Source organism: Chroicocephalus ridibundus, chromosome 2 (genome assembly GCF_963924245.1).
Source record: "Chroicocephalus ridibundus chromosome 2, bChrRid1.1, whole genome shotgun sequence".
Taxonomy (NCBI): domain Eukaryota; kingdom Metazoa; phylum Chordata; class Aves; order Charadriiformes; family Laridae; genus Chroicocephalus; species Chroicocephalus ridibundus.
The window spans coordinates 18815504-18840917 of NC_086285.1; the positions used below are offsets into that span (position 1 = coordinate 18815504).

The 25414-nt window shown below is 40.7% G+C and overlaps 1 protein-coding gene across 3 annotated transcripts in view; it reads right to left on the minus strand.

Annotated features, from left to right (window-relative positions):
- Positions 1-25414, minus strand: part of APBB1IP (amyloid beta precursor protein binding family B member 1 interacting protein) — a 66999-nt gene that overhangs the window by 8346 nt on the left and 33239 nt on the right. For all 3 annotated transcript variants that reach the window (XM_063324622.1, XM_063324621.1, XM_063324620.1), the window contains exons 8-12: positions 19616-19690; positions 18169-18312; positions 14623-14733; positions 1465-1563; positions 376-493 (exon numbers count right to left, since the gene is read on the minus strand). In XM_063324622.1, coding sequence (XP_063180692.1) covers positions 376-493; positions 1465-1563; positions 14623-14733; positions 18169-18312; positions 19616-19690 — 547 coding nt within the window. The remainder of the gene's footprint in view (positions 1-375; positions 494-1464; positions 1564-14622; positions 14734-18168; positions 18313-19615; positions 19691-25414) is intronic.

Sequence of the window (25414 nt, forward strand, 5' to 3'; positions counted from 1 at the left end):
AAGAAAAGCTCCGACACAGGCAGTGTAGATATGGGCAAACAGAAAACTTCAAGACATGAACCATCAGTCTGTAAAATGTAGAAGGAGTATAAAGGATTTGTATTCTGATGCCAACAGAAAAATACCTTATTAAATTATGCAGATTTAAACGAACCTTTGGTGGGCTGTCTTTGTATTCTTCAAGTTCTAACTTTAAAGCGAAAGCTCTGCGGCTAGCTTAGTTATAGATTAGAGCTATGCTGGGCTGTCTAGAACAAGATATTATCTTGCTGAATCAATGAGATGGATAGTTTTCTGAGCAAAGGCTATTGCAACACTGATGATGACGGAAGAGGGCAATAAATGTGATTTCAACTGCTGTGACAGCATTAGTACCTGCTGATAAGGATCCTGCAGGAGCAGCTGGTTCCACGGTCCCTTGATTTGTCCACCGAGAGGACAAGCCAGCTTTCTTCACTGCACACTTGTAATTATCAAATAGCGTCTTGCCATACTGCAAAACAATCAAAATGATACAATAAGCACGGTGTTAAGCCTGAAATAGGCCAAGCATTAATTTTGCTCCCAGACAGCTTTTCTGACCCCATTCCTTCCTACCCAGTTTTGTTAAAAAGCAGTTTTCTACAAGTGCCGTGCCTATTTCTGTATAGGGCTAGGTGGAAAGCATCTCTGTAACAGCACAATAAAACAGGAATCCCTGTGACCAAACACAGTCCTACTGATATCATTCACACATTTAATGTTCAGTTTAGTATCTGCAAACATCTTGAAACTTGGCTTTAAAACCAACTGTTCTCAATAAATATCTTTTTCCAGTGCTTTCCAAGTATTACATTTTCAAACTGGAGACTTGGGACACTGAATCCTGGGCCTCTAGAGCAAACAGCTCTGTCAGTGTAATACACAAAATAATCCGATGTTCACCCCACACCTTTGTTGGATGTCACCCTGCAGCAGAACTGGCAGAAAAGAACATATACCTAACAGAAGTGGGTCTGTATAGCCAGGTACAGACAGTATACTGGGCTGTATATAAATCCATCTCCCGTAATATTTTGTGCAAAGCAAAACGGTCTGTGAATGTGGATCTTTTTGAAGAGGGTGAGGCAGACAATTTGGGCAGAACTGTCTGAAAAATGTCACAGCTGGACTGACCAGAGTTTGCACATCTTAGCCACAGCATACTAGTGTGCCAGATAAAGGTGCAGTGAGTTTTACGAGTACATGAGTTTTATAGCCACAGAATTCACCCTCATGTTAATGAGAAAAACACATTGATAACTAGAGTATAAGAACATTCAGCAAATCCATCCTGGTCATGCCCTTCTTCTCTTTCTATGATAAAATCAGCATGAATGTCCATTCTTGTCACAATATTTCTAGTTGAGGTGATGACAGTCAGTAACCTAAGGAAGACAGGGTTTTACGGAAAACGTATTTAACAAAATTTACTTTTAATCTCACCTTGGCAATTCTTATTCCTGTTACCCATTGATGTAGGGTTGCTTGATCATCGCAGCATAAGTACTTGATATACTGTGACTCCTTTTGGATCTGGGGGTGCTGAAAGATATTGATTCATAAAGTAAGACAAACACCGAAATCAAGTCACTATACAAAAGTGTGAAGGCACTGCACAGTGACCTCAGTGAGAACACTGCCTATAGGCATCATGTTAACTTGAAGATGATTTGGGAAAAAATAAGAAGCAGCAAAAACAGAGTATAAGAAAATATAAAAAAGATGGTGACTATGAACTATACCTGAGCTGCCACTGGCAGCATTTGCTTGAAATAATTTTAATGCATTGTAATATGAATTCAAGGGCTACAGAAATCTAATAGTGATCTGGATTTCAATGAAGTCTACAAATGCCATGGTTCAAGGTCTAACATTCAATGTATAAACACTGGAAGGAAGTCTGTTTCTCATTGTGGTTTGTCATCTGTAAGGCATTCAGACCGAACACTGAACATGATTAGTTTTCAAAGAGTATGTTAAATTTGTTTAAGCATAAACTCTCAGCTGAAACAGATTTTTCCTTCTAACTGACTGCCTTTCTTTGTGCCTAGTTCTAGCTTTCTTCCTACACATTTTTATTCTGTTTTGCTGTTGTTTGCCAACAGTTTTGTAGTACTGCCGTATGTTCTAGATAGAGGATCATTCAAAATGTGCAACGCCATCAGAAGTAATCTTTTTCGTTTGTTTGTACCAGAAACATTTACAATTTTTAAACCTTTTTTGTTCTTTTGGACACAATTTAGGATCTCTTCCCCTTAGTGATCAATATAGTAGTGGTATGTGGTGATGTACCATTGCAACTCAAAGAGCACCAAAATCCCTGGCTGCCTGCTTGCCTGAGATTGAACATCCTCTCTAAGACTCTGCAGGAATTTTGTTCCCCTGCTACAGCAGAGAAGGTTGTAAGTCTTTAGTAGCTTAGATGGAATAATATACTGCCATCTCTTGATATGCAAGGGAAAGAATGAAATTAAAGGAAAAGGCTTCGTTATCCCTCATTTACGTGTTCATGTCTATTTATATTCTTACAAATTATAGGTGCACAGATAGTGAATATGTTCCAAGGATTCACTATTGTCAATTGACTCTCTGTGGCCTGGGCAGTTGAAAATTCACAGAATGGTAGGGATCGTAAGGGACCTTCTGAGATCGTCTAGTCCAACTCCCCTGCCAAAGCAGGTTGGACAGGATCGCATCCAGGTGGGTTTTGAATATCTCCAGAGAAGGAGACTCCACAACCTCTCTGGGCAGCCTGTTCCAGTGCTCTGTCACCCCCAAAGTAAAGAAGTTTTTCCTTATGTTCAGATGGAGTTTCCTGTGCTCCACTTTGCGCCCATTGCCTCTTGTCCTGCCGCTGGGCACCACCGAAAAGAGTTTGGCCCCATCCTCTTGACACCTGCCCTTTAGGTATTTATAAGCACTGATGAGATCCCCTCTCAGTCTTCTCTTCTCCAGGCTAAGCAGACCCAGGTCTCTCAGACTTCCCTCATGAGAGATGCTCCAGTCCCTTGATCACCTTCGTAAGCGTACCTCCACCTAGCAGCAAGGACCCTGGTTTTATACATATCATTAAGCCCCCAAAACAGAGCAGTGCTGGATGGGGAGCTCGGCAGGATCCCTCGCAGTGCAGAGCCAGCCCAGAGCTGATGTAGGTGCCAGATATCTCTTCACAGATGCCTGCTGGTGGCTGGGGCATCCCTGGTGTGGAGGCCAAACCCTGGCCACAGCTGAGTGACCCACGGATTCAAAAGCAAAGCTGAACACAGAGGTCTTGCTCCCCAGCCACGTGTCCCTGCTCCCCCCTCAGCACTGCAGACACCAGGCTTCCCTTGCTTGTGCTGTCCCAACCGTTTAGGAGGCCACATTGTGATTTGGAAAAAAAAAAAAAAAAAAAAAAGGAACTAGTCTGAGTTAAATTTAACCCATTTCATCCTGCTGTGTTTTTTTTTGTTTTGTTTTGTTTTGTTTTAAACCCAGCAGTACACAGCATGGCCTCATATACAGCATGGGGATAAGGGGCACTGTGGCTTGGGGAGAGAAGTAGCAGCAAGGGATGGATGAGAGGATGGGACCACACAGGCCAGTATTGCTGCCAAAGTCCTGTATCATCAAATTACAGAGCAAGAGTGAACACATCAGGGAGATAACTGTGAGGAACAAAAATCCAAAGGGATATTACTCTTGAAGGGTCTCACAGAGACAGATGTGTCCCAAGGCAGTGCTGTGGGTAACTGCATTACAGCTCCCTGCTGTTTGAACTCAGCTGCTCACACAGGTCATACTGCTTGCCATTTTTCTGCAAATACATAGCTGGCCATCTCCCCCGGATGATGGATATGCAAAGTCTGCTGCAGCCCTCTGGAGGGTCCGTGGCTGACTTATGCTACTAACTTGCTCTTGGGGACTCTCAAGGTGAGAGCTAGGGATAACTCACATTGCAAGCCCAGAGATGACAACTCACTCTCACCAGGTGCCTTAACCACGCCTGTTCCACAGATCTGTGCCTCACCGACCCGGTACGCTCACACACCACCCCCTCACACAGTTCAACGTACAGGGCTGAATCTTGCTGCTATGCCACGTATCACACAGAGGCAGTAACCAGGGCCCCTGGACAAACAGCCTTCTCCAGCTTCCCGGCATCTGCCTGTCCCCATCCCCAGCAGCCTCAGACACCCTGAACGCTGTTCAGAACAAGCTCTGCTACTGCAATCCATGGCGAGCACACAATGCCTGACAATCCTTATTTCCTTCTGCCATTCTCCATTTTGTGACTTAACACAGTGAAAATCATTAGAGAATTCAGTCTGAATACTTCTTTAAAAGGGAACTGTAAGCAGGCACTTCTCTGTGTGACAGAGTACATCCCATAGACCTGGGTTACATTATCACCAACAGACCCAAATGAACCAGGAGGTGCAAACAAAGGCACTGCAACCCTGGGTAAATTCAATTCTTCAAGCACTTTTCAAACAGCAATTAGCAATTTTGCTCCAGTGTGTAAGGTCCTACTGAACCCAGCAGATGGCACCCAAAGCTTTCAAAAATGAAAAAAGTAAGGTTTTTTTTCCCCCCTCCTTTTTGATGACAAGAAAATCCAATGGGTGTACATATCTCTCCTCATTTTCAAACACTACACCTACTAACAGGTTTTTTTTAGAAGAAAAACCACAAACTTCTATAATTTAACAGATAATTCATGCAAACACCTGGAAGAAAGTGCACACTGCATAAACAAGGCAGAGGAGGCCATGGCATAGAGCAAGCTAGGTAATGGTGCTGCACATAGACACAGCCCTGCCACGGGGACCTGCTGCTGGGGAGCTCAGAGGGGCTGCTGGAGACCTCTCCTCTGGGCACCCTACAGAAATATCAGTTTCACAAGAACATCTGTACTGTGTCAGATTAAAGGTCTCCGGATCCAGCTTCTGGACTTTGACAGTGGCCACAAATGGATACTGAGGGCAGAGAAAGAACAAGACAAGCATATATGATACTTCCTTCTCTGTAGTCTCCCTGTCTGCAACTATTTTCAGGTCAGGGGATTTTCTGAGCTGGATGGGATTTCTCCTCCAGGTACTTCTTCAGCTTCTTATTGAGTCCAGAGAGAGCTGTGGCATCCACAACACCCAGCCTACAGGCTTCTAGTCTTTGCGGTCATTCTTCAAGTTATTCCTTACTTTTGCTTATCCTTGTTGCTCCTCCTTGATCCTTTTTCCAAGTTTATTATATCTTCTTTGAGATGAGAAGACCAGAACTGCAAAGGTGAGAAGCAACCATGGACTTGTGCCATGGTATGGCAACATTCACTGATTTATCATATATGCCTTTCCTAATCATTCCTAATGCTTGATGTACATAGCTAACCACCACTGAGCAGTGAAACAAAGCTTTCATCAAGGTATATACCGTATCAGCATCTTGCTTCTGAATGGTACAGGTCAGCTCAAAGTTAGTAATTTCACAGCTGCAGTTCTGATGACTTTTGTCCCTATGCACATTATTGTGTGTATACCTAGACCATATGTTATTTATGACTTTATTGTACAGAACCTCAGCCTCACAGTGGCCTTCCAGGATTCTTGTCTGCCCTTTCCTCAACTATCTAAATAATGTAGCATCATCAGCAAGCTTCCTCACCTCACTGCTTACTCTGTCTATGAATACTTTGAGACTGGGGGGTTCTCACCATCCTGAGAAGCTGAGAGGGAACTGTCAGTGAACAAGGCTAGAGTCTCCCGTGACGGACAACATCATGGGAGTTATTTACTGCCTACTCTCTACCCTGTATTTTACTAGTTATTGTCTCTACTGGGCAATCTATCTTAACTAGTGACATTCACCAGTGGGGCCTATTCCAAATTACCCCAATCAGTTCCTTGATTAAATTATTCCAATCAGCAACCATGATTAAATGCAAAGTCACAAGTATATTCTGTCAATTAGGGTTGAGACTAGCAAGCTGCTGAGCACCCAGCTCTCGTAAGGAGACCTCAACGCCATGCAGGCAGTCTGTATCTTCATTTCGTAACAGCTAAGAACTGTATTTTCTCTCACTTTCCAAGAAGCAGCAGCACTGTCTCTCTTTTTATGTGTAACCTTACCGATGACACATAAAACATAACTTTGTACTGGACCTATAGCCCACTGAAGTCGACTGCAAATATCCCCACTACCTTTCCTGGGCTTTGGGTCAGGTCTAAGGAGGACTGTTCCATGCTAGCAGTGCAGAGGCTGCCTACTGCAGCTGTGTGCAAGGCCAGACCCCAAGACCGAACACCAGCAGGACCAAGCTTAATACTGAAGGTTTATGCTTGTAAAACATTATTAGAAAGCGGCTCAGATTTGGTTTCCTGTGGTTTCTAGATGCATGAAGCATGCTGCTTTGGATAGGAAGGTATAATTTTTCAGCCAAGAAACGTCACACCCCACCCCAGCAGCTTGCTCACTTGGGAAGAACGGTACCATAGTGAAATTACTTTGGCAGCAGAAATAGCAGGTCTCTGCTGTCGCTGGTGACCTTTACAAGCTTTACTCTGCCCTAAAAACTTCAGGCTATATGCTAAATTTATTACACAGTACATAAAAATGCTGACTCAGTATAATCAATTCAGAGAAGTATCTGGACAGCTGAAAGTCCAAGGAAATGATGACTTGCTGCGAAGATCCATGTGAACCAATTTCCTCCTTTCACAGCTCCTCCCTCTCGGGGTAGTTGTGCAGTACAGCACACAGACGTAAGGAGCTGTAGTCACTACACAAGTCTGGTTTTGCTAAAATACATTTGTAGTCTCTCTAGTAACACCTCTGTGAGACTAACAGAGGTCATAACAATATCAATCACGACAGTCATGTGAGAAATACTGTATTTTTAGGCAAAGTAACACTAAGCTCAGTATGCCACAGTTTAGACGTCTCACACAGAGAGAGATATAAATTATTTTGTTACATGGTGCATACTGTGTCCTGAAAAGGTCATTAAAATCATCTGACAGTAAACTGAAAACATCTCCTCTGGAATGGTTTATCACCTTTGCCTCTGAAACACGCAGCACCAAAACGAATTATGAACGACAACTGTTTAAAAAGCAACCACCCCAGAAGTCATTGTTTGAATGAAAAGTGGTTATGCAAAAAGAAGGGGACTCCAGAATTTTTCTCACAGAAAAAAATTGAATAGTGCTTCGAAATAAGACGGTGTATTAAAATGCAACATAATTTGACTACAGTGAACTTTTTTCTCTGTCAATGTCAAAACTCTTAATAATGATGAATTAGTCACATCATTGGGCCTGATTTTTGGAAGTGCTGGACACCTGCCTGAGCACCTCAAATGTCAGGCTGCAAAAGGATGTGGTGTGTTCCACCCGGAAAAGCACTGAAAAGGTTTGGAACAGAATCTAGTGTTCTCCTCTGACCCACTGTCTCCTCTACAAGTATCAACTGTCTAGAGATAAAGAAAGCAGAAGCACTTGAATATAAAGAGCTTATTTTCTGGAGAGGTTTAAAAAAAATATTTGTGCACAGATTACATTTTCAGATACAAAGTAAACTCTTTGCCTAAGGAAAAAAAAGATAGAACACATTGAAAACCTGAAGAAATGGGAACTGAACTATGTGGTTTCTATGGTTTGTGCCAAAACAAATGACTGAAGGCCATGTGTGCATGAAATTAGAGATTATCCCAATAAAATCTTTTGCTTTGCCTTCTTCCAACACTGAAGATGAAAAGTAAACTCAAGTTATTCAGGCATCTCATTGGATTCCTTGCCCCAAAATACATGGATCATTGCTCAGTTTCTGAGGCAGAAACAATAGCCAGAAGCATAAAGACTGACTAACTTTGGATCAAAAGCTTTGGCTTTAGGCCAAATTTTCACAAAACAGTCAATGTTTTTGGATACCTTATCTTCTTCTGATGACCTTGTGCTGTGTTGGGATAGCGTCTCAGAAAAGCTAAGACTCTTCTGGCTCCTATGACTGCAAGTAGAATCAACACTTGGCACCTCCCAAAAATCACACTGAAGTGGTTCAAATTGGCTGTCTACTATTAAACACGGTCAAATTCTGATACTATGCACTTCTTGCATTAAGATGACCAGGCTTAACTGATCTTTTGAAGAAGACGTATGTGAACTGTACAGATAAAACAGTAACTGTCCTCCGATAAGGAAATTATTCTTTTGACCTACGTTTCTCTAATCACTGAGGCAAAATTTTTAGGTCTTTAAAAATGTATGTAATAGCCATTGTAACCAGAGGACTGCTTTATACAACAAATAACATTTTCCAAAGCTATTATATTCCATTTCTCACCATATTCTCCCCATTGTTTATGCGCTAATCTTGCAATACTACATGCATGTACTATGACTGTAAACCCGCATGTCTGAAAGTGTTCTGTAATAAAAAGCATTTCTGCTTTTTCTTTTCCAGTTTACCTAGCAATGAATTTTACTCTGAAATATTTATCTGAAGCATTCATGCTAACACAACAATTCTCAAATCTTTTACATAAAGAAATAGAAAATCTCCTGTTTTCTCTCCTCGTTGTCTGCACTAGCAATTTGCTCTACATCTTCTTCCTACCATTTTCTATCTCAAACACTGCTAATTCTCACCTTCTACCTTCTTAACTGTCATTTTGCTGAATGTATTATGTACACGACTCAGTCTGCAACAGAGCACACTGGGTGTGAGGGAGGAAGGAATCAGGTGCAGAGCAACTAAATACCAAATTACCTGCTAGAATGACACCACTGTTGCAAACAGAAGCTATTCTTCTTGAAAATTTACTTCCAGAATTCTTTGGATCATTAGAAATTTTTTTTAAAAAAAATCATAGTTTCCAAACAACACAAGGAAAACTTAGCTGTTTCGACTGCACAGAAAAATGTACCCAGCTGTGGAAATAGAGGATGATTTGCCTTTGTCTCAGTTTATCCCCAGGAAACCAATTTTTTTCATCCTAGATTAATTCAGCATTATGCACCATTACCTCCAGATTACTCAAGCACAACCAGCACCAATAAACTATAATTAAATCCACTCTTTGTCACAGGCACATCAGACTGACTAAACCAGCAAATTTGCATATAGATTACCCAGCTATTTGTCTGCTTTGAAAGATTTTTCAACATGGTGTGACAAAACCAGCTCCTAGGCTAGTGTGTGCACGCGTGCACACACACAGACACTCTTAATGCACAAAATAAACATTACGTTCACAATTTCTGCTCAGTGCAATGGATGCTGTCACTAGCACGATGAACAGATCCCTTCCTTCATGGAGAAATCTCTTGGTTTTGAGAGCTTTCAGCTTCGGAATATGAAATAAATCATACAAAAGGTCTCATCCGTTTCCACAGCATTTCCCATGTAACGTAGTCGATGGTGAAAAAGAAGCTCTACAGGGAATCTATGCATAAAAATTTGCATTTTTAAATGCAAAAGTGACTGTGAAGAACCAAAGCACTCCACCTTGCGCACTTGCTGTGTGCAGTGTGTGAATTTATTTTTTCTGTGAAGGAGAGAGATTTTTGCTCCACCGACGTTCCTCTCCCAGGAGTGGCCAGCACTCTCCACACGGTGGCGAGGAGAGCCACGCTGCTACCCTCTCCTGCCTCCTCTGCCTGGAACAGAGCGACAGATCTGACCTTGACAGACGGAGGTTTGAGTGAGGGTCTTCTCTCACTCTTGGCTGCCCTTTCCCTTCCTCTTTTCTGCATACGGAGGTCTCTATTAAGAAAAGACTCACTTTATCTGATGTCAAAGTGAAGGGTGAGATCTTTAAATTTTTGTAAGCTTTACATTTAGGCTGAGTAGAAAACAGGAAGAATCTGCGTGTTTATAGGAGCAGATGCTGCAAAAGTATTTATTTTATTCAGAGGCTGTTGTTTTGGTTTTTTTTTTGTTTTGTTTTTTTTTTTTTTGTTTTTTTTTTGTTTTGTTTTTTTTTTTTTTAGGTGCGGGACTTCCTTTGAGGGAGTAAAGCTTGTTTAACAGTGATACAGAACAATTCAATTTAAGAAGGTTATAGCTCAGCACAGAACAAGTAGCTACTGTGAAATAAAACAGTTCTTCAAGCTTTATAGTTGCCCCAAAGCCCAAGGATCCCTGAAAGCCAACTCCACTGGAGCCTCTGTGCCAGGCTGCACTCTCGTCCTCAGGACTCAGCCACATCGGTTCTGGTTTGCTGCACAGGGACAGCGAAAGGTGACTCTGCTCTCTGACACCAACCGGCCAGCTGTGCTCTTTTCGGTTTGTCCCAGCTGGGCTTTCTGCTGCCTGAGAGGAGCTGATATGAGGAAGCAACCGCTTTGTTCAGTTACTGCAGTTGTCTCCGAATCATCCTGAAAGAAACTCCTGAATAAGCTCAGCAAAGTGCACTTTCTTTTGCTGGTAGACACTGTGATGTGCCTTTGAATTATTTCTAGCACACCATCCTTTTCCCCATTAGCTCCTCAGTGTCTCAATGGTTAACAAATAAGCAAAAACCACACCATTTTTGTTCTGAGCCACAGTATATACAATGGGGTGCTGATATAATGGGAAGAAATGATAGGCAAGGATCACTCACAACACATCACACTTCTCTAGCTGTAAGAGGAACAAGCACATTTATATTTGAGCTAGTTTAAAATAGCTAGTCTAGGTGCAGCTCCAACATCACAGGCTGCAAAACCTACCCCAGCTTCTGGCTAAGTACCACAGCAACCTGCCCATGATGTGCATGATCTTCTTGTTGCTACACTAACATCAGTACCCAAGCCAGCATCAGAGAAGTAACCCAGGTATGACCGCTCAAGTTGAAATTAAATGGCTAGATCAAAAAAGAAACAGGACAGAGGGAGCTGCCGGCTCCTGGTGACTGGATGCATGTTAGCCAGGACAGGCACTAAGATCAAAGGCTCACTGTCTCTGCGAGCCCCTCACTTGACTGTAGTCTAGGAGAAGAAATATGAAAAAAAGACTGCATCCAGGTCCTGGATCCACCTGGACCGAGATCCAGGCGAAACAACATCCAAAGAAACGTCATGGAGACTTAGGGGCAAAAGCCCATATAGTTCAGGGCAGTGTCAGACAACCTGAGAAACCTCATTATTCTAGCTAAAACCAAGTCACCAAGGTTGTGATTAACATTAAGTTATAGGGTTCCTCTTTCCCATAAGTTCTTGGTGATGCCTGGTACACAGACACAGAAATGGCAGGAATGTTCTGCTCATTTTTATATCTCTCGAGGGCTCTTCCCTCCATAAAGACACACCACAAAGACGACTGAGGTTTGGGGCAGGCAAAAAGAAACGTTCTATCTTTTCTCCCTGCTAATATGAGACAGGACCTTTGAAGGCAGGTACAAATGTTACTGGATTTAGTCTAGTTATTTCTTTAGAAGGCTCGTCATTCAAATGGAGAAAAGAAGGGATGCTTTCTTCAAGCACGAAGCCATATTCAACTCCAAATCAGCCCACCTCACTGGCCATTTGCTGACATTTGAACGAGCAAAGGGCATTTCCCCTGTTCTTGAAGTAAGGATACCAATTAGCTTAACCACTCAGAAATAAATATGGTATTTTTTCAACTCAATGCTCAAAGCTGTGAAATTATGTCTGGTTCTTAATTCAGCAGGATTTTCCACCTAGCACAGAAGCAAGATACTGCTGAAGCTGCCACGTCCTTGCATTTCTCCTGCACTATGAAGTACAAACTGGTCTCTTGCCTCTGAGCTGGGCAGTTTCTTTTGTTAAGTTTGAAAGACAGCAGAGCAAGTAACTTAGCTGACGACTGCTCACTGTTTTGACACAGCCAGCAGCTCCTAAGGGGGTCCTCAGAAGACAAAAATTATTTTAAAAAAATGTAGTGGTATGCTACTATTCAAAAACTTTCCAAGTGGCGTTAGAGCTTGCTGGAGCCAATAAGGGCTGCAGACTAACCTATTTTCTAAAATGCAAAAATCTCCTTTGATTCACAGCCATCCCCAGTGAACCGCTAAGATGGGCTATGCCTGCTACTCTTCCGATTACTTTCCCCCATTTGCTTTAAAGACAGATAATCTTCTGCAGCCAACATAAGTAACTGGAAGAGAACCTCTGCAGCGCTCACTGTCCCGAGGCACACACAGGGGAATGGAAGAGCCAAGACACAGCAATGCAGCCTTGGCTGTGCAGAAATTTCCATCTAGCTTGGACTAAGCCGGGCATCCAAATTCCTTAATAAACATAAATGTTTACCTGTTAAATCTCACTGCACCTATCTGTAAAAGTACTGTCATTTTATCTTAAGGACTTTATTCTCAAACTATGGCAGGATGAGAAATACCTCAAGGATGACAGTTTGTTTTCCTTTGACATCTCAGGACAAACGTCTCCCAGCAAGAGAGAGATTTTCCTTCTGGGAGACTTCCATATGAAAACATATGGAACAAAATGTGACTAAGTGTAATAAATGGCTCTGTGTTCCTGTCCACACACTTTCGTGTCACCAAGCATCCAATCAGAGACCAACATTTAACTTTGTTCTTTCCCTCAGCCCACAGATCTCAAGATGTATTACATCCTCCGACCTCCAAAGGTAAGAGAAGCATACAGCAGAACTCATTTCAGCTGCATGCCTTCAAAAAGATGTGTGTGTATATATATATAGAGAGCAAATTCAAATTAATGTACAGAAATTGTAATACATATGAAACTCTCCATTGCATCAGCCTCAGAAAGCCACCCTAAGTGGGAGGCTTCCACTTTTGAAACAACAGAAGATTTGAACATATCAATACTTGCCCATACTTCCCGCCCAACTCATGCCACAGCAGGAGACAGCTATTAAAAGAAGCCAAGTCTGAAACTGAGCTGGCCAGGAATCTACAAAATGCTGATTTGTGGGAATTAAAATGAAGAACTACCATTGTAACATAATCTATTCATCATTAAGTAGCATTGCTCAGATATAATGATTTTATCAATATGATGTTTACTCTAGTATACTGCAAACACATTTTAGGAGCATCAGAGCAAAGCAGGTTTCATACATTTATAAACCTACTACCCTAGTGAGCTTTTGATCTTCACATTTCACGTTGAGTGTTTAGTGCTATATATATATAGACAGAGTACATACATGTCATCACACATCCAATATCCAATAAAGCAAGTATTTCAGTCGAGTTGTGACTTTTTTTTGGTGTAAGTTCTTATTTACAGTATACCTCTTTTCACAAAAGATGGCAATAAATCCAGAGTTTTCCTAATGATTGTGAACAGTTAAACACATTGCTACACACACTTCAAAAATCATGCTTTTATTTTCATCTGAACAGAATGTGAATAACTGTAATTAAATTAGTCAGATAATCCTTTGACCAGTCATCTGCTTAGAAAATCAATTTCCCCTTATTTTTCAAATCAGCTCCCCTTTTCCTTTTTTTTTTATTAGAAGTTGTATTTTTCAGAAATAATGCTTACCTGTTAACTTCAGAAGGCTCACCCCTGTTTTACAAAATGGATAAAGTGATTTTTGCAGAGCATTTTGTGGAGAACTATAGTATTAAAACTGCTCATCTGTGTTAATTAGATACATCTGCTTCAGAAAATAAGTCTGGGTCTATAAACCACTTCTGCTTGCCCATGTGTAAATTAGGCTAGCAGACATTTGAAACTGAATAAAAAAAGTGCTGGTAAGTGTGCAGCTACAGACAGAAATGTGGTATTATAAGTGACCTCTGATGTGAATGTTTCCCGTACTTTTTTCGGAGATGGCAAGATACTGTGTTTTCTAATATCTTGTTTGCGCTCCAGGCCTTAAATAGAGAAGCAGCAACAAGAGTATCTTCTGTATTTTACACACTAATCCCACTGTATTCTAAAATCTGTATTAATGACAGATAACAAGCAAGACCTAATTACTGCAACCTCAAAGCTTCATTTCTGTTATCTGAACTATGTGAAAGGCTTGGGCTTCTTTTCCTTTCCTGAGAGGAATGCAGAATTCCCAGCCTATTTGCAGTGCTACTACCTGGAGAGGCAGCAATGAGATACTTACTTCAACAGCAAGCACCGACTTTCCTGAGTGGGTGAACAGTATCTTTTGCACTCCTGCCACAAATAGTTGTGCAATAAAATGTGCCGTCTCAGATGTCTATTCCTGCAAGATTTTGCATTTCAGTTCAACAAACCACTCAACAGGTATGACTACACTGCAAATATAAAGTAGACATACTTTTTAGTACATAGTCCATAGGGCTCATAACATCAACATTAGGGACTGTCAGTCTTCTCGTCACGTATCTACCTCATGTGCCATTTGTCCAGATGTGTCCAGTCACCTGAACAGTCAGTGACTGGAAGCATATTCAGTCGTGTTTTGAAGACAACTTTATAGATGCAGTGTAGACATATATCATAGGACTACCAGTCCTTAAAATTAAGGTCCTAAAGGTATGTTGCTGATCAACAATGAAGCAAAGAAGAAAACAGACATGATTTTGCAGGTGGTATTCTATCTCATCAGGGTCCCTGGAGCTTCAAACTTAACAAACATAATATACATTTTACATAATTAAAGAAACTGTGTATGATATTTGCAGAACTTATTTTTCCCATACAGTACCTTTAAGACAAAGCAGTGATCTGTAGGTGCCTTATATTTCACTTTGTGTTGAGAACCGTAATAAACGTTCATATTCTCAAACTGAAGGAAGCATGCCAGATCCCGTGATGTCTGCAAACGAAAACCAAGCATATCATTGTTAGAACACACTGAATTTTGATGTGAAACTCATTAATAGGACTTTTTCAAGTGCATGAATGCCTGTGTTTTTTCTTTTTTTTTTTAACTGTCATGGAGTTGACTGAAGAAAGATGAATTTTAAGTGCTTGCATTCTTAAACTAACAATTGGAAGAGGGTCAGTACATATTAGGAATAATATATATCACAGTGCAATATTTTGCCATTCTGGTTTTGCTGTGCTTTATTGCTTTGTGTGGAGATTTTGGCTTATGGCTAATAAGATCACAAAGAACACCACAGTAAGAAATAACTTCAGTAAAATAGATATAGGCCTTGCAAACACACCCTTACAATTCTGAGTGGAGAAAGAAGGTTAGGGGTTCTAAATTGCTTTGCGAGCTTGTTTTTCTTTGGCATATATAACAAATAAACTCTCATCAGGAAATAAGCACACATTTCATCTGTTTTGCTTTGAGTTTTCTCACATTTTCTGGCATCATTCCTTTTTTGTTTATCGTATTATTTGCTTGTTCACAATATGTTGCTAAAGTAACAAGGTTTCTGTTGCTGGCACACTCCTCAGTGCAGAATTCTGCAAAGCATAACTTTTGCAATCCTTTGAGTGGAAACGCAAAAACGGCCATGTCACATGGTCACTGTTGGCTAAACTGAGAAATGAGGAAATTGTGAAAAGAAGAAAAAAGAAAATAAAAACCTACAAACCCTCTCTACCCCTAAGAATGGGGTTATATTTCTGCATATGATGGTTGTTCTATGTTGTTCTCATTCTTACTGGTATTTTCATTACAATACGCCCTTGAATTGGGTTATTTACAAATTGAGTTTGCAAGTAAGATTTGTGGGGAGAAGAAACACTCTATACTGTGTGCAGACAGGGCTTCTCTCTCTCCCTTGTCTCCCCTGAAGCTTATGTCAAGGATTTTGCCATTGACTGTGTGGACTCAGGATTTTCCCACATGGTAAGTTCCTAAATGTGCTCAAATCCATGCAGTATAATGAGTTGTTCCTTTCCTTTACAAACCAGGTAATGGCAATTAAGACCAATATGAATGCAGTTGTTATTGTCTTCTAAGTAAGGAACATTTATTTTTTTTTTTACGTTAACATGACAAAGCAACACAATCAACAAACAAATTTTAAAATTGTATCTGCAATTATGATTCTGTTCTTTTGTGACCCAGCATGTTTTTAAATTATGAAGAATTTATGAAGAAATTATGAATAAAGAAATTAAGACAGCAGCGCTGACTGTTTTTTTAACAAAAAAACCCCAAACAACAAAAAACACCTTTGGTGTTGGCATGTGTGGTTGGTGGGCATGTGTGCAAAACTACCTGAACATGTCCCTGTATTTTCACATGTTTGCAATGTATTTTACAGCTAACATGAAGCCCCAAAGGTATGCCAGACTTCTTTGCTTTTTTTGTAACAAGTGAAAACATGATGAATTTCAAAACAGCTGCAGCAGCTGAAGATACTATTGTCCGCCAACTGTTTGTTTCTGTACCTCAATGAAAGATCACTCTACCCACAACTGAATGGCTGCAGCAAGATGCATGTGCACTCTTCGTACCACCCTGACATGGGATGAGTTCTCATAATTTAAGGGCTTTGACTAAAGAGCTCTACTGAATTCTGCCACAGTGCTTGGCACCCTCACTGCACCCTGCTCATTTACCAGAGATTACTGTCTCCACAAAAGATGTGTACCTGAGCTTCAGCTGTTCCAATACAGAGTCCAGTAACTAACTTAAATCACCATTAAAAGAGATTTGAGCTAGGAGACTTGACTTTCTCTAGAATGGCAGAGGCATGCACATACGCATCCTTTTGTGAAGGCTGTTACAGAGCAAACAGTTTGACTGTGGTACCATTTTAAAGAGCTGTGACTACCTCCTAAATAACTAAATTCAAGGCCCTCATTCCCCTGTGAGTGGCTGAGTTGGTAACATAGTGAGTTTGAAGCACTCACACAGTTCCTTAAAATGGCAACAGGCAAGAAATTTTAACAGGCAAGAAAGTGTTAAAACTAAACCAGCTGTTACAAGGTGACTGCAAGGTTCTATCCTGAGCCTATGTTTGCAGTCTATCACCTGAAAAAAAGAAAGCACTCCCCTTGTTTGCACTAAGTCACTGAAACAGGTATCACTGGGTGATGAAAAAAAGGCTGGGTAACTATGAGTATATGCTTGCCCTGCTTTGGCACTGTGCTACTGGTCATCGTTGGAGGCAGGCTACAAGCAAGTGTCCAAGATGGGCTTTTCATTTGACTATTTTTATACTCTCCACCTTAAGTGCCTTCCAAATAGCATTCTAGTTCCTAATTGATAGGATGTTGTGTGTGTGCAACATGATTTGAGGACTGAAAGCCACTATATCAGGGTCAGGTAAAATCAAAATAAATTGCTGCAAAAGCAGCAAGGTAATCTAGGTCTCTGTTTCACTGAAATTTGTTTATAAACACAGGTCACTGGAGCAGCAGCACAGCATTGCTTTACAAGCTATCAATTATTGTTTTCCTTTGTAATTTATTCAGGGAATAGCAGAACGGTTAAGTTGCACAGCACTAACTATAACAGTAAAAGTTCCACCAGCAGCACCAGAATTTTCAAATATGAAGCATTAGCAGAGCTGTAAGTGATAACAGAATTGGTTTTCAGAATACAAAAAAAAAAAAAAAATAAAAAAACCACCAGTCCCAGGAGCCACCATTCTACCTCATCACTGTGGAAATGAGAAGCCAGCCACCCTTAAGTGCAACATGTCCAGGACCCCTTTGCTTCTCCAGTGCTGGCAATTCAGACTCTTTAAAAATTTTGCAACACTAAATGTCAGTGCATTTTATTTGGTCAGGTGGATGCTCGTATCTTACTTCTTTCTACACAAGGGGCAGTCTTTAAAAGCCTTAAAAGAAACAATGCATTCTCTAGGTAAAGATCACTGTAGGAAAAAATATATAACATTTCTGCATGCTGGTTACTGTTGCAGAAAGTCAATATCAAACAAAGTAAAGTTCCACCTTTTTTGTGATAAGAAATTAGTTTACTTGAGAACTTTTAAAATATTCTTCCACAGGGAACCCATGTAACAGTGAAGCATTTTGGCAACGTAACACCAGCTGAAGGGCGCTGTGCTGTTTTTCTTTCCCCTACCGACTTCCAGAGGAGTGCCATTTCATTAAGGCATTTATCTATCCATAGAAATCAAAAGGAGAGAAACGTGACAGGATTCAGTGACTACATTCCAATATTTGCACAAGTGGTGTAGTCAAAGTTAAACCAAAAAAACCCCAACCCTCTCAGATGCACCAACCAGACAGTGCTCTGAAAATGTCACCTTGGGAGTTCTTCACTTCCACCTCCATGAATTGTTTTACTGCTAAAAGGATTATTTGGCTTCCTGACCTTGGTTTTTCCTTTGGGTACATAATAAATTCCAGAAGCTCGTAGAAGAAAATAACGCCTCTTCCAGGACTTTTTTCCATCTTCTTTTAAATAAAGGGCCCCTTCAAGCTCTGGCACAATGACAGACGTCCCGCAGAAGCTTTCCTGTGCAACAAGAATAATAATACAGAAAATAAATTGATTTAAGCACAACCCTATTAATAAATAGCAGAAAAATGCTCCCTTGAAAAATAAAGACATTTCCTGTCACAGTGAACATATGAACATGGGGAATGCAGTTACCAGGGAGAAGAACACCTTAGACAGGCAAAGGAAATTTTTCCAAGCTGATGTGCTAAATCAGCTGTGCAAATTGGGTGCTCACACTGGAAACGAAGGCTCGCAAAACCTCCATTCTCTAAAGGGTCAAGCAAAAACCTAGAAAATGTTTTAACTAGACATAGATGTGCTCAATGAAGGCAATAGAGTAGTTGATATTGCTGCTGTTGGTTTTTCTCTATTGCTGTATCTATACGTTCTGTAGAGAGAATCTTTACAGACTGCTTAGAGATCTGAAAACAGCTAAAGAAAAATTCCCCCTCAATCTCTGCTTTCACTTTGAAATACAGGCTAGCATTTAAAACAAATATACTTCATTGTTTGCTTGAAGGACCCACTGTTGGGTAATTTTTAGTGCAAACTCACTTATCACTTAATGTTTTCGTTCAGAATTTACCAGGACTTCTGCTGTTTGACATCTGGTGCCTTCATGAGATGCACTAATTTTGAAATGGGAATGCTCAGTCACCTGAGAACAACATTTCCTTTGTGAACTTTTACTAAGGTCAAAATGCGTGCCAGGAGAACTGTGATAATCTTCATATAGCTCTGGATTTTTCTCTCTCAAACATACAACTGAAGTAAAACTTCATCAGAAAAGGCACGAGGCTAAACAGACTTTCTAGAAAAGTGCAAAGGTACTTTTTCTGTTGTAGTACAGCTAATAATTTGAGGTAGTGAGAAGTATATCTGCTTCTAACCCAGAAGATAATTGTTTGCTACTGATCAACCTTACTAACAATATAAAGTCACAAGGGCTGGCCTAAGGATGTGGCACAGATGTTTCGTTTATTCATATTTGTATAACACTGTTTTTTATTGTTATCATGGCATTACTTTTCATAGAAACACTAAGTAAAAACATTCCATGGCATTGGGGTCTATAACAACAAAATAATTCTCCATCGTTTAATTTCTCTGATAGGGCATACGATGCTTTTTAAATGGTGAGCAGCAGATGCAGAGGAAAATCCACATATTAAATGTTAGACACGAAGAGACCAACCATCACAGAATTTCCTGTTACACATTTGCCCACAAAGACCTAAATGCTGTCATTGCAGAGCAGATGCAGATGGTGGCAGAGTTTTGGTGACATTTGCATTACCAACCTAGAAAGCTGGCTTACCTCCAGTAAAGCCTCTTTGTTTTTATCATTCATTTCTTTGCTTTCATTCTTCCCTTTGTTTACCAGGTAGAAATTCTGATTAAGACACAAAAGAAATTGATGTTCATTATAAAGACAGCAATACAAGTAACTAGATCACTACAAACCCATTCAACAGTTACTCAGCCTTTCAATACTGAGAACCCAAGCCAGCAGATGCAAGAAGCAGATGCTTATGGACTCTTCTTACAGAAAACTTCAATCACAGCTGCCTGATCACAAGTCTTAACTCTTTATTTTGAATATAATTCAAAAGTAATACAAAATTACTTTTGCCTATGTATATACAGCCTCCAAAAATTTTAAAAACACTGGCTTATGTTTTTGCCTGTTCTTCTGGATCAGAGGGTTTGATTTTATCATTCCAATTTTCACCGCTTCCTGCATTATTACAGGCAGTAAAGACCATAAGATTTTATTGCATGCAGATATATGATGAAGACAATGTAGTATCAAAAGGCTAGGAAGCATTTTTCCTAACAACTCAATTTGTTAATTTGCATGCTTCATATCTGGCACTCTGGATTTAACTCGGCTCTTAATTTTTAATAAAAGTGCCTATATGCCAAAGCTTTTATCCAAAGTTACCACTTTCAAGCCCCCGTTCATGCTCTGCAAAATATTTTTATGCAATGAAGAAGGTATTCAAAAATCTAGAAGAAACTGGAAGAAATAATCACCATGATATCTTGGCACACATGCTCCAGCCTAATGAAATAAAAACCTACACTTTGAAATGACCCCGTTTCTGTTACAGAGGGCTGTGAAGCTGCAGCTGCCCCCAGAGGACCCAGTGCCTGTCTGCCCCTGCAAACAAGGAAGCACTGCGCCCCATGCACGCAGTTACCAGTAAAAATAAATTCACCCACTGTTAAACAGCAAAACAGATTTTGCATCCATCTGCATTGTACAGGTGGACAAAAGGACAGCACTTGAACATTTGTGCAAATTCAGGTAGTGGGAAGGTAGGTCTGGAGCATGCTAGGACTTGTGTGTGGAGCATGTGCAGTGGCACTGCTCAACAGCAAGCATGGCCAGGCAGCAGAGCCTGGCTGCCTGCAGACAGTAAGGCAGCTGGATGTGAAGGAAGCAGGTAGATGAAGGAGCTATGCCATGCATCAAGCGGTGTTTGAATCCACGGGCTTGAGGCCAGAATGATAATACTCAAAGTTCTCATGTTTTCTCATTTTCTAAACAAAAGTACATGTAGAAGAGGAGCTCAGGTTTGGAAAATACCTGATGCATAGGACAGTCTTACCGATTTCCCTGGAATTAGTCAAAAAGCTAAGTTTGCAAACAAAGGGCATAAACCAAACACCATTGTCTAGGAAACAGAGAAGAAGAAAACTAGTTTATCTGACTTTTCATCTCTCTCCATTTTCTCATGTCTCAAGACTATGAGAATGTGGCAACATATTTACATGCCCAGAACTCCACAACAACTGAAGTGCCACACAAATGCAAACGTTACCAAAAGACAAATGAGAACCGTGTAAATGAAGGAACATGCTGTTGCTACAGTATAAGAAAGAAACAAACAATAAATCTGCCCTACCAGCGTACCATGTTTACAGCAAGGAGGTTTATCTGAAGTGAAACCCTGGTCTTCACACAACCACATCTTCTTTTTCAAGCAGTGCTGTGAACAGCTGTTTGCCAGAACACAAGCCTCATAGCAGACGGTTTTTGGAGGGGCACCAGGAGAGGAAGGGGAAGGGGCGTGGATGATCTCAAAAACAGTTCTTTAAAAACTGTTTTCTTAAAAGATCACATTAAATCAGACAGGGGACATCAAAAACACAGCCACCTGCAATCTGGGCTATGCTGATGCCACATCTGTGGTATGAACATAACAGAAGAAACTTGAACATTCAATACAATAGACAGTTATGCTAGGAACCACAGCAACGTTCTCTGGAATACGCAGCAGTACATAGCTGGCCCCAGACTGCCTGGCCACATTTTTAGTCCACCGACGAAGGTAAGCAAACACTAAGGACCACAGCTTCGTGACTACATCTGAAGACAGCATTCACAGCGGAAAAAACCCAAACCAGCTCAAAACAAAACCCGCTTAGAAGTGTGTTCTCAGTACAACCCATACAGAGACGCCTGCCTATGCAGTCCAAAACCACAGGTCTGACTGAGTGACAACGCTGCACTCATCCCACTGGAAAAAAAAAAGATACTGTTGTGAGCAGCTGCAGCCAAGTCCTCTGCACATGACCAACAGCTCTTCTTGACAGGGAGCACTAACACAGCACTGCTGGCTTAATGTTGGCACACCCCCTTTTGCATTCATGGAGGTATGAAGAGAAACCTCAGAGGCCACTGTTAGGCTCAGCTGAGCTGCCAGGCTTTGGGATGGATTTGGAAAGTAGAGGGACATGCAAGCTGTAAGCCGCCTTCTTCTAAAGATCATTATAAAGACATACTACAACGCCTAAAATACAGAATGAAAATTTATCAATGTAAGTACACCGTATCACTGTCTCAACAAGGCTTGGCTCATCAGCTTTACTAACGGTGTGGAGAGCATTCATCTGGCTCAGTCAGCCTTCAGCGCCCTGATAAGAAAACAAAGCTCCTCTGATTACAACTGATTCACATTCAGGCATCTGGCATTTATTTAGCACAAACACAGACCACCCTGTGCTGACATAATCAATGGTAGGGAGAGAAAGTTTATAATGATATCCATGCTGGATCTCTAACAATGCAGCTTTTTCATTAGGGAAACAGGGCTCTGTCACCTAAACCAACGTTATGCAGATGTACACTGTCGTCTTTCACCTGTCAATGCACATTTCATTTATTACTGATTACCTCCTTTATGTCTCTGCTCTGAAATCTGGAAGTACATGGTACTCGTTATTTGTCAGTGGCTAAAAACCTGGGGAGCAGACTGTACACTGTACTTGTTTTATCACTGTGTGGTCTCCTATTTTTGATCAGAAGCATTCATAATAGGAGGCAAACCACATGCATCCACAAGAGGTCATTCCAAGTCCAGTAGTCAAAGGTCATGATAAAAAGCAAGCTCTCGCCTGTCTGAGGACACCACTGGGAAATGCATGTTTGGTTTGGGATGTCAGGTCATTAATGGGACACGATGGAACTACAGGGCAGCTCTCTGCATATGTCTACAGATTTGAGAATTAACTATTTTTTATGTCCAAAAGACAATGTCTTTCTCTTGAGAGAGAGCTGAGCTTACTTAACGGGATGGATTCCTCCTCTTGGGCTGATAACATAAGAAAGCAAACATAAAGGGTATTTTAACAAACAAAAAGTATGCTGACACACTTTGTTGCTGGGTTTGCTTTCTTTGCACTGTTTGAGTCATGCGCTGCAGAGATGAGCAGTTGAGCATTTTTGCTGAATTATTCCCTGTGCCTACACACCCCAGACCAGCTGAAACTGACATAAACCCAGTTGCTCCCCAGTGCTATTCTACCTGACTCAGGTAAATGCAGAGCTACAGTGGCAGTTTTGACATGTACTGCTAGCCAGGTATGCCATCCTTAAGAGACATTATGCCAGCATTTCTCCCTGTGCTTATGCAGGACAGCGACAAAACTAGCTGATGACCCATCTATGGCTTTACATTAGCAGGAAATTCCATATGCACAAAAGAAAATCCTGTCAAGATTTCATGGCCAGCTTAAGATAACTTTGTGCTTTGTACTGTAAAGTACCATTAATCTATGCATACAACCTTTCCACTTGGGGATACAGTCATCTCCTTTTGTGTGGAAAGGCAGGTAAAAAAATTCAGGCTGTCTCTCTCCACTCTATAACCCTCAAACAGCGGAAGACAGAAAGTGTTTTCAAGAGTTTCAAAGAACATCTCCGGTGGCATGTAAGCAAACCAAAACTGGATCATGGTAGAAAGAGTAGCCTTAACTACTGCGCTGACAAACTCTCTGATTGGTGTTCTATGTCTCTATATTCGTGAAAAAGAATTTTCTAAACGAAACAGCACCTCTTTCATACCTTTCATGTTTTTCATATGTACAGCCCCATCCAAGCTGGAAAGCAGCAACTACTTGTCAGTACACAGCAAAAAATAGGTGTTCAAGGCAGCATCCTCCCTCTGCTTCCCCTTCGCTTAGGTTGTATTTTTGCTTTCAAGCTACTGAAACTGTTATTCCAGAAGATCTGCGAGGTCCGCAACAGCACAGATCAGACAGTGTGCAGCAAACAAGACAGCTGCTCCAGACTATCTTCTTTGTGCAACGAGCTGCCTGTTTACGCTCATCCAAACTGCCCCCAGAACGAGTGCAGTTCTGGCCAGCTCACAGCCCATTTCAGCGCATTGCAACTGCGTACTGAATGCAGCATGGTTTGTGCAGAAAAAATGAAACAGAACACAGTCACACCTGCAACCCGTATCATGATGTATCCCACATTAAAAATATCAGAAGACACCTATAATTGCTCTGAAGATCACAAACGTAAATAAATGAAGCTAAAGGCAAAGCTCATCTGAAGCCCAAAAACCTGATTTTCAACTTTCTTTACTTGATTTTATAATGTTTGAAGAAATCACTACAGCTGACTTTTCATGTCTTGCGGATGATGGTGTTCGGCATCAAAGATGGGGGAACATGAAACAAATGAAAGATGTACATAAGCTAGTATGCAGCTAACAGCAAAGCACTCAATAGGCTGATTAAAAGTCATCTGAAAAATGGTTCAAATGTGTAAAGACTCTTTCTGTGTTACAGTCCCAAGTCAGAAAAAGAAATACATTTATCAAAGTAGCATCTTCAACTTGAAACTATACCATGGTCTGAAATACACTAATAGAGAAATTAAGATTACTAAACAGTGGGAGTATGGTGAAAAACACTTCCCTTTTCTCACTTCTATTCCTTTGTGCGTTTGCCAGCACACTCAATAATCAGGCTCCCTACCAGCCTTCTTTGTTTCCTTCACTGGGTAACAGTGGAGACAAAAGAAAAACCTTGATTCATAAAGGTGGCCAAAGCAGTGAAAAACAAAAGTATCTCCTGGTGGATACTAGCCCAATGTCACTGACTTCAAAATAAATATTCAACTGTGAAACTCACTATAGCTGTCCTATTATGAAAGGCATTACAAATTCCTACTCCACCTCCTTCTCATACTGTTTAGTACTCTTGCTTTTCAGAAGAAATAAAATGTCAATTCAGTGTATGTGTTCTCCATTGGAGAGTACAGCTCTTGCTTTTGTCTTACTTATGAGGGAGAAGAAGCATAAAGTATTCACTGTACAGATTTTCATTAATTTCATAAATACTGTCCAAAAATAATATTAAACAAAACCAAAAAACCCATATGCATGTGGCATCACCTGCACTGTTTGAATTTATCCTGTCTGCTTGTACTAACAAAAGAAAAACAGAGGAAATCAAAATCCATGTCAGCAAAAAATCAAATACAGTGTTCTATGAGTGTGACCAGCATTTACAGTCAGCACTTTAGATTCAGCTGCCCCTTAAAATAACACTGTTTAAATGAAGCAAAGCATTTCCTACATTTTTCTTTCACCTCTTAGCTGACAATTATTCTTCAAGCTTTTTGAAAAGAGGTGTTGAGACCTGACAACCTTTCCTTTCAAGAGTCAAGCACAGCATCACTCAACCACATGACAAAGCATCACCTTTCCTATGTTATAAAGGTTTTCTTTATTTGCACACGTACCAATACGTATTTTTGTTTCATTCTTTAGTCATAGACTTGTGATGCTCCACCTCTGTAGATGAGTCACTGATG